Source organism: Salmo salar, chromosome 19, assembly GCF_965601325.2.
Source record: "Salmo salar chromosome 19, fSalSal1, whole genome shotgun sequence".
NCBI classification, from domain to species: domain Eukaryota; kingdom Metazoa; phylum Chordata; class Actinopteri; order Salmoniformes; family Salmonidae; genus Salmo; species Salmo salar.
The window spans coordinates 82473588-82490902 of NC_138309.1; the positions used below are offsets into that span (position 1 = coordinate 82473588).

General features: G+C 44.0%; 1 protein-coding gene across 1 annotated transcript in view; it reads left to right on the forward strand.

Moving 5' to 3' along the window:
- Positions 1 to 6888: 6888 nt before the first annotated feature.
- Positions 6889 to 17315, forward strand: part of LOC106579679 (glucose-fructose oxidoreductase domain-containing protein 1) — a 35162-nt gene continuing 24735 nt past the window's right edge. Inside the window, exon 1 of the mRNA XM_082966009.1 lies at positions 6889 to 7666. Coding sequence (XP_082822135.1) covers positions 7414 to 7666 — 253 coding nt within the window. The 5' untranslated portion in view covers positions 6889 to 7413. The remainder of the gene's footprint in view (positions 7667 to 17315) is intronic.

Genomic DNA, 17315 nt, shown 5'->3' on the forward strand with positions numbered 1-17315 from the left:
CAGATCATTTCAGCGTGAGTAGCTGTGAAATAAGGCGAACTGACAGAATTCAGGAGAGGACTTCCCGCTGTGAAGTTTACACGCGTGTTCACACTCTGAAAAGATGTCTAGGAGCATTGCAATGTTACAGCGACCTCTATCACGATGACATTCAAATCCTCACTGCTACCAGGGCTTTGTTCTACGCTGCAGAATTCAAAGTAGCTCAAGTCATAAGATATGACTGCTACCAATGACGTTCCAAGCTTTATCCCTTTTGTTCGCAGACATAAGTATATAAAATATGTAGCCCTGTGTCATGTGGAGAAGTTTCCTCATTCGAGAACCTATTGTTTTTTGATAAGCTTTCTCCTCCTTCTAAAAATGTGTCTACCGCTTCATTAACTAAACAACTGCTAGAACACTTACCAATTCTTTATATTCACAGTGTAGGTTGGAAAAAGTATTTGAACCCCTAGGCTAAATACTTCTCCAAAAGCTAATTGGAGTCAGGAGTCAGCTAACCTGGAGTCCAATCAAGGAGACGAGATTGGAGATGTTGGTTAGAGTTGCCCTGCACTATAAAAAAACTCACACAATATGAGTTTGCTATTCACACGAAGCATTGCCTGATGTGAACCATGCCTCGAACCAAAGAGATCTCAGAAGACCCAAGATTAAGAATGGTTGACTTGCATAAAGCTGGAAAGGGTAACAAAAGTATCGCTAAAAGCCTTGATGTTCATCAGTCCACTGTAAGACAAATTGTCAATAAATGGAGAACGTTCAGCACTGTTGCTACTCTCCCTAGGAGTGGCCGTCCTGCAAAGATGACTGCAAGAGCACAGTGCAGAATGCTCAATGAGGTTAAGAAGAATCTTATCGTCAGCTAAAGACTTAGAGAAATCTCTGGAACATGCTAGCATCTCTGTTGACGAGTCTACGATACGTAAAACACTAAACAAGAATGGTGTTCATGGGAGGACACCACAGAAGAAGCCACTGCTGTCCAAAAAAAACATTGCTGCACATCTGAAGTTCGTAAAAGAGCATCTGGATGTTCCACAGCGCTACTGGCAAAATATTCTGTGGACAGATGAAACTAAAGTTGAGTTGTTTGGAAGGAACACACAACACTAAGTGTGGAGAAAAAAAAGCACAGCACACAAACATCAAACCCTCATCCCAACTGTAAAGTATTGTGAAGGGAGCGTCATGGTTTGGAGCTGCTTTGCTGCCTCAGGGCCTGGACAGCTTGCTATCATGTTTATCAAGACATTTTTCAGGAGAATGTAAGGCTATCAGTCTGCCAATTTGAAGCTCAACAGAAGTTAGGTGATGCAACAGGACAACGACCCAAAACACAGAAGTAAATCAACAAAAGAATGGCTTCATCAGAAGAAAATACGCTTTCTGGAGTGGACCAGTCAGAGTCCTGACCTCAACCCGATTGAGATGCTGTGGCATGACCTCGAGAGCGGTTCACACCAGACATCCCAAGAATATTGCTGACCTGAAACAGTTTTGTAAAGAGGAATGGTCCAAAATTCCTCCTGACTGTTGTGCAGGTCTGATCTGCAACTACAGAAAACGTTTGGTTGAGGTTATTGCTGCCAAAGGAGGGTCAACCAGTTATTAAAACCAAGGGTTCACATACTTTTCCACCCTGCACTGCGAATGTTTACACGGTGTGTTCAATAAAGACATGAAAGCGTATAATTTTTTGTGCGTTATTAGTTTAAGCAGATTATTTGTCTGTTGTGACTTAGATGAAGATCAGATCAAATTTCATGACCAATTTATGCAGAAGTCCGGGTAATTCCAAAGGGTTCACATACTTTTTCTTGCCAATGAAAAAAGTATTTCAACCCTTTACTCAGTACTTTGTTGAAGCATCTTTGGCAGTGATTACAGTCTTGAGTTTTCTTGGGTATGATGCTACAAGCTTGGCACACCTGTATTTGGGGAGATTCTCTCATTCTTCTCTGCAGATCCTCAAGCTCTGTCAGGTTTGATGGGGAGCGTTGCTGCATAGCTATTTTCAGGTCTCTCCAGATATGTTAGATCGGGTTCAAGTCCGGGCTCTGGCTCGGCCACTCAAGGACATTCAGAGACTTGCCCCGAAGCCACTCGTGCGTTGTCTTGGCTGTGTACTTAGGGTCATTGTCCTGTTGGAAGGTGAACCTTCGCCCCAGTCTGAGGTCCTGAGTGCTCTGGAGCAGGTTTTCATCAAGGATCTCTCTGTACTTTGATCCGTTCAGCTTGGCCTCGATCCTGACTAGTCTCCCAGTTCCTGCCCCTGAAAAACATCCCTACAGCATGATGCTGCCACCACCATGCTTCACCTTAGGGCTGGTGCCAGGTTTCCTCCAGACGAGACACTTGGCATTCAGGCCAAAGAGTTCCATTTTTGTTTCATCAGACCAAAGAATCTTGTTTCTCATTGTCTGAGAGTCCTTAGGTGCCTTTTGGCAAACTCTAGGTAGGTTGTCATGTGCTTTTTACTGAGGAGTGGCTTCCGTCTGGTCACTACCATAAAGGCCTGATTGGTGGAGTGCTGCAGAGATGGTTGTCCTTCCAGAAGGTTCTCCCATCTCCACAGAGTAACTCTGGAGCTCTGTCAGAGTGACCATCGGGTTCTTGGTCACCTCCCTGAACAAGGCCCTTCTCCCCCTGATTGCTCAGTTTGGCCAGGCGGCCAGCTCTAAGAAGAGTCTTGGTGGTTCCAAACTTCTTCCATTTAAGAATGATGGAGGTCACTGTGTTCTTGGGGACCTTCAATGCTGCAAAAATGTGTTGGTACCTTTCCCCAGATCTGTGTCTCGACACAATCCTGTCTCTGAGCTCTACGGACAATTCCTTTGACCTCATGGCTTGGTTTTTGCTATGACATGCACTGTCAACTGTGGGACCTTATATAGACAGGTGTGTGTCTTTCCAAATCATGTCCAATCAATTGAATTCACCACAGGTGAACTCCAATCAAGTTGTAGAAATATCAAGGATGTTCAATGGAAACAGGATGCACCTGAGCTCAATTTCGAGTCTAACAGCAAAGGATCTGAAATATTTATGTAAATACATTTCATTTTATACATTTGCAAAAATCTTTTCACTGTCATTATGGGGTATTGTGTGTAGATTGATGAGGAATTTTATTTATTTAATCCATTTTAGAATAAGGCTGTAACGTAACAAAATGTGGATAAAGTCAAGGGGTCTGAATACTTCCCGAAGGCCCAGTATGTAAGGCTACTTTAGACTCAGTGACACTAAAACCAAGAATAAACTGCCTGCCATGAGTCTCAGCCTGGTTAAATGACCACACTCCTGCCTTAAAAAGTGAACTTAGAATGTCTGAACGTAAATAGAAGGACTGCAAGCTTCCAGTATTCTATGAAATAATGTCGAATCTGATGATAAATTTCACTGCTGCGATTAAAGATGCAAGAGCGAAGTACTTCTCTACCCTAATCTGAGAAATCCCACAAGTCAGAAATTATGTTTAAGACAATTGAGTGTTGTTGGTTTTGTTTTACGAAGTTGACAAAAATGGAATTATTCTTCATTAAAGTGGTATACACAGTAACAATTTGGTTTTTCCTCAGTTTATGACTCGAAAACCTAATTAAATGTAACATGTGAACCAAAATTAATATTATATGAGGCCGATGGAATTTACACTTTATGGTTGTAGCCATGGTGATTCCAATATTGTTTGTTTAAATCCATCAACAGTAGTAGTATGGTATAGCTGACTTGCTCATTCCTGATTAATTTAGGATTTTAGACAAAAATGACTTCATTGATCACATCTTTTAGGAATCACAGTTTTGAGAGAAATGCTCTTTAATGTCACAGAGGGCTACACAAGATAATTGTTCAGTTAATATCCATTATTGCTTATACACTTTTTTTAATAGTTTGAAATTGGGATCCTTTGATCCCGACAAGGACATTTTCAAGCATAGAGCCGACATGGAAATAAATAATATTTCAAGTATTTTAAAAATTTCCCAAAACAAATATGTTCTCTTATAAAATTCCCCTAAATGTACATGTTAAACTCAAATAAAATCTCTGAACTAATTTCCTAACATTTTGCCATGAGGCTGAGTTTGTTGTTGCCATTTTAAAGCTAATTTCATGCCGTTCTAAACGTTTATTTCATGGCTTATCACGTGTTCATCTATCTGGGGGCCAAGCTCATTCGGTCACTCATCTGTAGATTGTATTTGTATTTCAGTTCAGTTTCCCAAATATGTCTGTTACATAGGCATAGTGTATATATCTATATATGAATTCTGCGCTAGGCTCGGCTCTTTTTCCGCCAGTTGCTCTTGTAACAGTGTAGGTTCCGTCCCTCTCTTCGCCCCAACCCGGGCTCGAACCAGGGACCCTCTGCACACATCAACAACTGGCACCCACCAAAGCATCGTTACCCATCGCGCCACAAAAGCCGCGGCCCTTGCAACGCAAGGGGAAACCCTACTTCAAGTCTCAGAGCGAGTGATTGAAACGCTATTAGCGCGCACCACCGCTAACTAACTAGCCATTTCACATCGGTTACACTCTCGCAGGGGCGGAAATCCCGGGGGGGACGGGGGAAACACGACCCCCCCATCCTGGGAAAAATATGATTTGTCCCCCCCAATATATCACTGAAACATAACTATGTAATTTAAATAATATTAATAATACGCAATGAAAGCAATTGTGCTGATTATAGACACTTAATAGCGCGTTTTTAAGTTTCAAAAGATTGCAACCCCCCCACCCTTTGCCTCACAATGGTTTGATCCACTGCCAGTTCCTTAGCTTGCTAGGTAACAGAGGGGTCGTATCTACTGTCTGAAAGGCACTCAATGCACGTAACTGACGTGAGGTTAATCCAGTCAATCGCGCGCACACACACTAGCTGAATATGCAGAGCTAGCGCGCAAATATTAACTATTAAGCTAGCTAGTACCGATTCCATTTATGTGGCGTCGTCAAAGATGGAATCAGCATGCAGATGATGTAAGTTAGTGCTTGAAAGTCCCTGTGATAAGGTTAGCGATAAACTGAAATCCAAACTGAACAGAACTACACTCTCTTCTTCCATTGTCTTAAATATATTTAATGGTCTCGTTGCAAAAGCTAAATTGTCGCAAGTGAACTTTTATTTATTTATTTTATTTCACCTTTATTTAACCCGGGTAGCAAAGATTATAGCAAAGACCACTGAAACTGAATTGGTGCTCGCTAGCTTTGCAAATTCAGCTATTGTTGGAAGCCAGCCAATATGAAACATACTATTAAAATTACAAAAGGTTGCAGCATATGTTGTGTAAATGGGGAACTCATACAGCTGTCAACTCTTGTCATTTTAATCCGTTTCACATTTGCTAGCTACCTTTTAGATCGAAGCCCAAATAGAATGATTGAAGATGATAGAAGCCCATCTCCTACTGTAAATAACCTACACACTGTGTGTGTAGCCAGCCAGCCAGCCAGGTAGAAAAATGGCAGAAAAATAAAAGACGGACATCAGAGTATTTTTCAATACACCAAAACGCATAGTAAGAACCCTAGTAGCCTAATATCTCAAAGACTAGTTGATAAAATGTTCATAAGAAAGAAATGAAATTCTAATGGAAATGTTTCACAATGATGTCATTAGGCAGAGCAGGCAACAGATGGCACACAGACAGCAGAGTTGGGGACAGATATGCAGGGACAGACTGGCAGAGACAGGGAGTCTCAGGTAAGTTTGTTGAGTCTTTGTTTGGCAACATTATGAAAGGTTCTCAATTTTTTTTACTTGTAAAATAGGAACATAATTGGAAGATGCCATGGATACCCCCACTCTCAACTTAAACTGGTGACTGAACTAAGATTTGTTAAAGGCAATGGTATTGCTGTTGTGATTAGTTGTGTAGTTTTGGGTACCGGTAGTTAGGAGTACGGCAAACACCTTATTTCTTTGGTTCCTCAATATACATTTACCATATTACAATGTAGGCTATGTGTTACAGCACTACTTTTGGTGTCCCCCTCAGGAATTGCTCTTGAGAAAATTTCATGTAATTGTCCCCTCCAAAGTTGATATCAGATTTTCGCCCCTGCACTCTCGGTGTATCCATTCTAGCTCAGTGGGTGTATCATACAATCATACAATGAAAGAGGGAGACACATTCATAACTAGCGTGTATAGGCCTGCGCGCCGTCCCGACATAGATGGATGGAGCCCCATCTGTGCAAAAAGAAAAGTCCACCATTCGATCCCATGGAATCAGTTTTTCATCAATATAGCCACGCAGCACACTGAACATCCCCTGTGCCGTTTCATGCTCAGGAATCGTGAGACAGAGAAATATGTCCTCTTGAATAGCATACCACAACATTTAGCGAACAAAAGTCCATTTGGTGGCATACGGTGGGGAGTTTGAGTTGTTCAGTCAGTTTCCTCTTGACTGCTAGCTATAGAATCAATGTTTTGTTTCACAGAGTTATCTGACAACGTTATTGATGCGAGTTTTTGTGCCTCTGCCACCCCACACATTAGTTTCATGATATCAATTGAGGCCGGTAATATTAAAATCTCTGCAATAAATAGTGTGGTTTCATCGCGTAGCGGGTTTTGCATTCACCGTGGGAACGATTCAAGTGCGGCTTTTCCCCACGATCTAAGGACGTGCTCTGGTTGAATTTTAACTTTCAGATTTGAATCATTTTTATTTAGATTTAAGGTTAACCACATTACAATGATTTTGAGAGACAAATACGATATAATTTATTTTTATTTCTAAATAAATGACCAGGATTTTGGAAATTCTCCCCTCGACCCCATTTTCATATCAGGCGTATCCACATGGGGTCGCGACCCTTAGTTTTGTAAGGGCTGCACTGTGGTGAGCGTTACATTCATGCCAGGAACGAGAGGGTTAAAACGGGGAGGCTGACGTATCGAGCACAGTGAGTGGATAACTGGGTTGCAACATCAATAACAATCGGTATAACACCGCTGTTGCATTAAATACAGGAATCCTCCAAGGCTTATTGACTGCGATTGGTATGCGTTTTCACATCACTAGTAGAACACTGCAAAGAGGAAATTCTGACTCATTTTCGTGGGTTCGTTATCTGTGACGAGGGCGTTACAGGAAAGATGCCGTGTCCATCGGTGAGTGCGGTGCGCGTTTCGCAGATCATTCGGAATGGTGCATTTCAATTTTAATATGTAGATATAACACGCGGCTTGTCGTGTTCTAGTTGGAATAACGGTGTATAGGACAGTATCTATGACAAATGGAGTAAACAGATGCTAAAATGCGAGGTGCCCAGTCGATCTGCGCAGGTGGATCACCAACCTAATGTTAACAATCGCGTTTCTCCCAGCGTCTGCCGAGTCGGTATGCTGTGAAGCTGGTTGTGAATACCGGGACTCGAGCCATGCTTCCCGGGGTCGGCGTGTTTGGCACCAGCTTGACCACGCGGGTGATTATCCCTCTTCTGAAGAACGAAGGATTCGCCGTTAAGGCTCTATGGGGACGGACTCAGGAGGAAGCCGAGGAGCTGGCCAAAGAAATGAACGTACCGTTTTATACCAATAGAATCGACGACGTTTTGCTGCATCAGGATGTGGATTTGGTGTGTATCAATCTACCTCCACCTTTAACGCGGCAGATCGCTGTCAAAACATTAGGTGAGTCGTGGTGAAGAAATGGGATGCTGTGACATGCGCGATATTGCCTTTGGGAAATCAATAGAGAATACTTAAATCACAGTTTATTACAACATTGAAATGTATTATTCTCAATGAACAGGGGTGTAGTAAGGTAGGCTATTTGCGAAGAAGAGTTGGCCTGTTTGATGTGGACATACAGACAGGTGTGGCATTATTTCCCAATCAACTGCAATACTTCGTATTTTTGGGGAGGGGGGGCAGTGTGGTGTAATATAAATATATATATTGCAGTTGATTGGGAAATAATGCCACACCTGTCTGTATGTCCACATCAAACAGGCCAACTCTTCTTCGCAAATAGCCTACCTTACTACACCCCTGTTCATTGAGAGTAATACATTTCAATGTTGTAATAAACTGTGATTTAAGTATTCTCTATTGATTCTCTAATGCCGTAAAAAAAATGTAATCAGCTGCAATCTGAATGAAAATCAAAATGCACAGCTGCCACTTCTGTGTAATCCACTGCTTTTATACAGAAGGGTTTATCCATCACTAACCCAGATAGTCAGGGTCTTGTTGGGTAGGCTACACCACATTGTCCAGTATCCATTACACCCCTGGATACAAATGTATTTGTATTTTATTAAGGATCGTCATTGGCTGCTGCCTTGGGAACACACAACACAGCCTGAGTCTCAACGGGGAACTAGAACAGAGGGATGGAAGACTAGCACATCATCTAGACCATCCCCCCTGAACACAAACCAGTTAACATCTGGTAGAGCAGGAACTTTGGCAAATTGAATTGTTACATCATTCTGACACTGATCCCTGTCAGACTATTGACCTCTCTCTAGACCATGTGGTAATGGATACGTCAGATGGACGGACTGACACACGTGCAGATGTCCAGTGACGATGATCATGGTTCATATCCTGACATGGGACCTGGCACAGGGAGTCTCAAGGAGAACCCCAAGCTGGCCTAGCCAGCAGAGGGTAAAATGCATCACTAGGGCAACGTTACAGAAGATGACACCCTCTTAATAAGTAGCCTTACTCTCTGGGCTGCTGGGAGCTGTGGCCTTGTTACATCAGCAGAGACTGAGTATAGTTAGCATATGGGTCAGACTCAGCAGATGGGAAGTGATGGCCTTATAAGAGGAGTTCAACAGAGTACTCTCACTGGTACTACTACATTGTTACTGTAGTTCTGACAGGTTTACTGCACAGGTGGACCAGTGTGTGTCTGTTTCTGAGTCTTATAATTTCTCTTTCTTTCCACTGTAAATCTCTCTGGATAAGAGTGTCTGCTAACTTACTCAAATGGTAATGGGATGTCAACTCTTCCTAACCTGGAAGGCATAGATAGGAATGTGCCCAGACCAATGTATTTGGTTATCATTGATGAGTGACGATTACTTTTTAAATTCTCTTTCTTTGCACTGTTGCCCAATCAGGGCAGCAGCTGACAGCAACACCAGATAACATCAGCCTCAAGGACACCACAGTGGTAGAACTGGATGGGGTCGTGGAGGTTTGTTGACCTGAAGTCATACCAGACCCTGTTTGACCAGAATAACCACAGCACAGACGCTACCGAGCTGAGACGTCAATGTGTCATCACTGTAACTTTTGGAGTAAATTCATAGTGCTGATTTTGTTACAGGAGTGTCGGTATGCACGGCCACGATCTCTGTCATCACTTGAACTTTACTCTGGCGTGACGTACAGTGTAATGTCCCCAACAGTCACCGTTCACTCAGAGTCAACATGTCCTCTAGCTTCTAATCGTACACGGTTGTCTTTAGAAGAGTCCCCTGTTCATTTCCCCACTCCTGCTTTGTTTGTTTTGGTTAATGTAGTGATGGTGTTATCAGACGAGAAAGGAAAGCCTCACTTTATTTCATGACTGGACTAATGTGAATGAATTGGAATGTGTGCCCTGCACAACTTCTAGGAATCTGTTCCATTTATAGCGGTGGTGACTGTCCTCGTGTGTTATCTCCCCATATGAACAGATACAGACACTTTGCATTATTTTACATTGTCGTGTCTGAAGTTGGGATGCAGGCCTGTATGGAAATGTTGGAGCTGGCTACATAGTTTAGGATGTCAACCTGGAACGCTGTAGCCCTGCCCCTTTATTGTGTGGCGAAGCATTCTTTTTAGCTCGCTCTCTAAAGTGAGGGGGGCGAGGGTCAAAATACTGGTACTGTGACAGCGGCCCATTATGGCTCAGGAAAGTGCTGGCTTGGAATAGTTGGCAGTGGAATACAAAACTATTTCCCCTTTTGGGAATGTGCACATGAAAGGCATTTGCCAACACTGTCTAACCCAAACCATAGGGCCTGACTTTGGGCATTGAGCCAAACCAAGTAAACCAGGCTAAAACATTAGCATGAGCCCAGTGTTTTTCCCCTAGCAACTGCTATTGTTCTGCGGTTTTACCTTTCAGTGTGACAGTCTTAGTCACATTACAGCCAACTGGTATATCCAGCCAGGCCACATCTCTTCTTCAATAGTGATTTTTAAAAATGTTTTATTCTTAGGTTTTTCACCCTCTTCCTTCCTACTATAGCATTCTGTTGACACAGAGAGTCTGATACATTTCTCAGGGAATTGGCTCTTTGGCGAACAAGTGTGCCGGTTGGGATTAGTATCTTGTCTCCCAGTCTGCGTTTTTAAAGAAGGACTCGCGCGAGCCACTAGCATTTCTTGGCCGACGACCATATGAAAGTGCATCAGTTTTCAGGCAGTTGAGGATTAGAAGCTCCTTTTGCTCAATACATTTAGCGTTTCTGATCCACTCCGGCCCAAATAACATCCCATTTTGCTTCTGTGATGTTCGAGCGAGGCAATAGAGGCAGTAGAGGAAAAAGAGCATATTCCTTCTAGCATCTGGCCTACTACATTCATACAATCAGAGACTCTGAAAGAAGTTCACACATGTCATTCTGGGAGAAAAATGAACACCCAGAACACAAAGCCAAGTAGTGAAACCACAGAGTGTGGACGTTGTACAATAATTAGGCTACAGACAACATTTGTCAGTGCTATCGGTCTGTCAGTCTCTTCTAACTATGGCATGTCAATCAGTGAGTTTATCAGTGTCTGTTTTTATAGACTGCTCACACCCACTATGAAGTTGGTTCAGAGGAATAGAAACCTTGTGGAGATGTGATCGGTGAGGTGAATTAGTTGGACCTGAGAGGGAGGTTAAAACTTAGTCTTCTCCACATTTCATTTTCCTTGAAACCTATTCACACTTTTCATATCAGTGCATGCAAAGCAGAGGAGACGAAGCCACTTTAGACTAATGAGATGCACCCTACAGCCTCTTTCGTCTAATGAGACTCACCCTACAGCCTCTTTCGTCTAATGAGACTCACCCTACAGCCTCTTTCGTCTAATGAGACTCACCCTACAGCCTCTGCTCTCTGGCTCAGTGCTGGGTCTATGATGCAACTAACCTTTACAGCCTTCCTGCGGTCCTCAGCCTGGCCCTGGCATTAGTGGCTGGGCTATCAGGTAACAGGTCAGCGTCCTCTGAAGCTGAACAGACAGACACTTCCTGATCCCCGCTGACTGTAGGAGGCCGCTAAAAATAGAAGAAGCCCAGGAGGAGCTAGAGGGGTGCAGCAGTACTGATCATGTCCCGTTGAAAGGGCAAGTAGGCCTCCCTTAGCTTGAACACTGACACCCACATGCTAGACTTCTGATACACCTGGTACCTACCCAACTCTGCCTGGATTGGATATCATCATGTCCCCTGCAGTTGCTTCACGTGCGTGTAAGTTACACTAGCTGCAACTGGCTAACCTCTGTGACACTCTGTGTGTGCGGCTGTCCTTTCCATGCCAAAAGCTTTCCTCTGGTGGATCTCATACCTACCAGGCTGTAGAGAAGTCTGAAGGTGGTCTTTCTAAGGAGCAGCCGTCCATGTGACCTCTTACTCTGAGAGAATGATGATGACCAGAATGTAAATCTGATGTGACTAAGCTTCAGGGCAGCCAGAACATGGTGGTCTACATGATCTATTAGTCTTCCATCCCTCTGTTCTAGGTCCCTGTTGAGACTCAGACTGTGTTGTGTTCACAGTTTTCTGGTTAGCCAGGCGTATAGGAGACAGAATGACAGTGACATTCCCTTACTTCCCCTGAATGGCTCAGCGTTAGCCAGATGTTAGCCAGGCATATAGGAGACAGAATGACAGTGCTGTTCCCTTACTTCCCCTGAATGGCTCAGCGTTAGCCAGATGTTAGCCAGGCGTATAGGAGACAGAATGACAGTGCTGTTCCCTTACTTCCCCTGAATGGCTCAGCGTTAGCCAGATGTTAGCCAGGCGTATAGGAGACAGAATGACAGTGCCGTTCCCTTACTTCCCTGAATGGCTCAGCGTTAGCCAGATGTTAGCCAGGCGTATAGGAGACAGAATGACAGTGCTGTTCCCTTACTTCCCCTGAATGGCTCAGCGTTAGCCAGATGTTAGCCAGGCGTATAGGAGACAGAATGACAGTGCCGTTCCCTTACTTCCCCTGAATGGCTCAGCGTTAGCCAGGCGTATAGGAGACAGAATGACAGTGCCGTTGCCAGGCGTATAGGAGACAGAATGACAGTGCCGTTCCCTTACTTCCCCTGAATGGCTCAGCGTTAGCCAGATGTTAGCCAGGCGTATAGGAGACAGAATGACAGTGCTGTTCCCTTACTTCCCTGAATGGCTCAGCGTTAGCCAGATGTTAGCCAGGCGTATAGGAGACAGAATGACAGTGCTGTTCCCTTACTTCCCCTGAATGGCTCAGCGTTAGCCAGATGTTAGCCAGGCGTATAGGAGACAGAATGACAGTGCCGTTCCCTTACTTCCCCTGAATGGCTCAGCGTTAGCCAGATGTTAGCCAGGCGTATAGGAGACAGAATGACAGTGCTGTTCCCTTACTTCCCCTGAATGGCTCAGCGTTAGCCAGATGTTAGCCAGGCGTATAGGAGACAGAATGACAGTGCTGTTCCCTTACTTCCCCTGAATGGCTCAGCGTTAGCCAGATGTTAGCCAGGCGTATAGGAGACAGAATGACAGTGCCGTTCCCTTACTTCCCCTGAATGGCTCAGCGTTAGCCAGATGTTAGCCAGGCGTATAGGAGACAGAATGACAGTGCCGTTCCCTTACTTCCCCTGAATGGCTCAGCGTTAGCCAGATGTTAGCCAGGCGTATAGGAGACAGAATGACAGTGCCGTTCCCTTACTTCCCCTGAATGGCTCAGCGTTAGCCAGATGTTAGCCAGGCGTATAGGAGACAGAATGACAGTGCTGTTCCCTTACTTCCCTGAATGGCTCAGCGTTAGCCAGATGTTAGCCAGGCGTATAGGAGACAGAATGACAGTGCCGTTCCCTTACTTCCCCTGAATGGCTCAGCGTTAGCCAGATGTTAGCCAGGCGTATAGGAGACAGAATGACAGTGCTGTTCCCTTACTTCTCTGAATGGCACCGCTTGTTTTTGTTGGGAGTTTCAGGCTCTTCATGTTCACTCCTCCAGGACAGCCATTTACACGCACAGCAAATTGGCCAGTGTTACCTAACATTTCTAGTGTTGATTCAGGTGTTAAATTAACACTTGCTGGTGTAAAATAACCCAAGTGTTGGTGTTAATAACCAGTGTTTAACCAAAACCACACCCATCATTATCATATTTCCCAGAATGCTCTATTGCAGGTAGATTTTTAAAATTGTTTTGTTCTCTCTATGTTTTTATACATTGATTAATTAATCTTATGCTACTCAAATATAACATACGTTTTTTCCTAAACTAATCCAATCTGTTTTATTCCACCCATTACTGAAATGTGTTGTTCCAGTTTAGATAGTCTCGTATCTTAGACTTCCCAACCCGGCAGTCATTCTGAATTCAGGTTATTGGTGAATAAAAATTCCATATGTTGGATATGCCAACTCTAGCTGGATTCCATTAGGAAGTAAACTTCACAAGGCAGCATAATGTGACCTGCATACCTAAAAAGCATGTGTTTCAGGCCACTGTATTAGGGTAAACCTAAGCCCTCAAAATAAGGTATTTTTTTAAATACTTGTAACATGTTTAATGATAATATATTCACTTAGGATCTCACTTGGTGTGAAGGCCATAGGACAAAAAAAAGACTGCAAAAACCATGTCTCTGTCACTAACAAATACAGTCATGCATGGTAACTCCACAATTCACCAGAAAGGCAAGGCACTCTGGGAAACATGTAACACTGGAGAATTTGCTCTGTGCTAATAGAAGCTGGAGTGGGAGAAAGACAAAGGGCCTACTCTTGCGGTCCTGTGTAGTTGTCTATGTTTGCAAACTGAATCTCAGAACAGGAGCTCTACCAGCCTACCTTCTCCCAGTACTGAAAAGTGAGCATTGCTCAAGTTAGCGGAAGAGTTTACTCATGGAAGCCCGTCCTTCTCTATGAAATGAGGGTATGTTCTTTTGCTGTTTTGTGGCCCCACTTGTTAAAGTTTGTTTTGGCTGTGCCAGAATGGCTACATTTGTCCATTCATAATGCCTTATTTTGTTGCTGCCGTTCATTATTTCTAGTCATGTTGAGATACGCTGCGCTAACCGTCTGTAATTGTGCCACTGATCTAAATATCCATCCAGGGATTTTCGACATGATTGCCTTGTTGTTGCCCAATAATGAATATGCTGACTGTTGTGGGGACGCGATGTTCCTTTTAAGCAGAAGGGAAGTGTAGGCGTTTTCCCTAAACCACTCCTAGGTGAGTTTTTAAGCGGGGCTAGTCTTGTCTACACAAAGTACAGACTTGCAGCTACTGTACCAGTCGGTAAGAAACCAGGGATTACAGTATGTCTCTGCACACCCTCATAGACACACAACCTATTGGGACAAGCTATAAAAATGATTTATTGTTGGTAGCTACAAACCCAAGCTAGTGCAGTGTTAGGTTTCCTACCTATCGTCATTGCCAAGGGGGGGGGGGGGGGGGGGGAACGACGTCTCTAATATCCTTTATGTGAGTTTGTACGGGAGCAGCCACACTCGTGTTTCATAATTGGACGATGGGGACTGGAGACTGGAGGCAGGCCCACATGAGGCAGTCTCGTGAGGGGAGAGCAGATTTCACTACTCAAAGGTCCCCATCATTCATCTGCATTAGGAAAGGGCCACCTTAACATAAGGTTTGGGCTGACAGTACAGTAACCCAGATGATCAGTTAAAAAGATGGTATTAATAATGCAGCTATTGTGTTTTAATGCTAACGGGGGTTTGTAACGCCATTGAAAGAAGAGACTTGTACTGTAAAAACAGTAAGGACATTTGTATCCTATGTAGCCACAGTACATTTCTCACTTCCTGTGTGTGTGTGTGTGTGTGTGTGTGTGTGTGTGTGTGTGTGTGTGTGTGTGTGTGTGTGTGTGTGTGTGTGTGTGTGTGTGTGTGTGTGTGTGTGTGTGTGTGTTCACGCTCCAGTATTTGAGAGTATTCAAGTGCACCTTTGCAGGGTGTCTTGCTAGCAGCAATGAGCAACAGGGAAAAAGGAAGTTCCCTGCTATGGCAATGCTAATGATGGCCACAGACACTGTGGGTGGCTGTCGATGAGATCCTATTGAGGGCGCAACATCCGAAGGCTTAGTTAAAAACAATGCCTCAGTGCCATACTCCAAATCGTCCCTCCTGAGTGATGCGTAGTTGCATACCCTTTATCTTGCTTCTAATCTCTCCAACACGTTTTCTTCCCGGCAACAATTTAAGCACGTGTCCTGGTGAAGTCAGACATGTTTTCACCCTCAAAGAAAATGACTTCACAGGAACAAAGACTCTTTAATTAAATATTAGCTTCTTTATTTAGGCATGGACTGCACTGAAATGTAGCTCTTAGCTGCCAATGTTGTACACCATGATGATAAACTAAACCTTGAATAAAAATAAACCTTTTTAATGATAATCCTGAAATTGGTATTTTCTATTCATGATATTCAGGGACAAAATCCACTGACTCTTAACATTCATCATAGACATTGATGCTGCTTCTCTTCACAATGTCTATTTTTATCTCCAATCCTCCGTACTACCAACACATGGCAGGCACGAGGGCCCGACTCCATGGAGGGCTCAGTAATGAAGCAGTCCTACGCTCCGCTTTGTCCTCTAATATACTGTAGACAGCAAGTCACTGTGTCATTCAGAGGATATGCTGAATGGTCTGTGGAGTTTTTGTCTGCATAGCTCTAGGTCAGAATGAATTGTATGCCATTGGCATTCTAGACATTCTAGGAGAATGATGGCTGTGGCAGAATGTAAATTAAATTGTTTATTTTTCTTACAGTATTCTGGGTTGGTCTTCATTGAAGTTGGATGGCAGAATTTGGACAGGAAGTAAATGAGTGATGCTTAAGAGGTAGGCCATTTCCTAGAATAGAGAACTGAGCAGAGAGATGGTCAGGTTTTGTTGGAGTGTGTGGTGGTTGTTATGGCCCCTCTGCTCTGTGACCTTTGGCACACCGGCACGGTAAAGGCCTCTCTGCTCTGTGACCTTTGGCACACCGGCACGGTAAAGGCCTCTCTACTCTGTGACCTTTGGCACACCGGCACGGTAAAGGCCTCTCTGCTCTGTGACCTTTGGCACACCGGCACGGTAAAGGCCTCTGCTCTGTGACCTTTGGCACACCGGCACGGTAAAGGCCTCTGTTGAACCCTGTGTGTTGAGTAATGGCAATAATACTCATACCATCTGTTTGCTCATGTAAATAATCGTCTCCTTAACATGCTGTGTTTATTTCATCGTGTTTATCCGACATCTTGAGGCAGGAATCACACAAATTATTCATTGTGGCATTCCTGTCAGCCACGCTTTTCTTTCACACAAACGCTCCAATATCTGCTGAGTGGACCCAATATGCTCAGCCAAGGTATCTGCTGAGTGGACCCAATAAGCTCAGCCAAGGTATCTGCTGAGTGGACCCAATATGCTCAGCCAAGGTATCTGCTGAGTGGACCCAATAAGCTCAGCCAAGGTATCTGCTGAGTGGACCCAATAAGCTCAGCCAAGGTATCTGCTGAGTGGACCCAATATGCTCAGCCAAGGTATTTGCTGAGTGGACCCAATATGCTCAGCCAAGGTATCTGCTGAGTGGACCCAATATGCTCAGCCAAGGTAATTTAAGGATGGGTCATCCAGTTGTTGCTGTAGGTTACCAGATGGCCAAAAGCAAAAAGAGCAATTTAAACCCATCGCTATGGTTTCTCAATATATTGCATGTGTTGAAGAGGTTATCTGGTGTAATTGATTTTGTATGTTTTTGTTACCTTTATACCTGTGCTGTCTTTGTGTGGTAATGGCACCCAAGATGGTCGTTGTTCTCAGCACTGTCTATAAAGAGGATGAAAATGGTTGACCCTCTTTCCTTTAGAGAGATATCAGTGTGCACTCTCTCTCTTGTGCTTTCACCCTCCTCTCTCGCTCTCTCTCTCGACCCTGAGTGGGAGGATGACAGAGGGCATCACCATGCCAACAATGTGCACCCCCTTCTCTCTCGCGCCAACTGACTCCTCTTTCCCAGTTACCCAGGACAGCTCATTGTGTTTCTCTCCTCCACTGAATAAGAGGAAGTTCAGTTGTAGCCCGTCTTTACAAAAAGGACTGGCAGTGAGGCGTACAATGCAA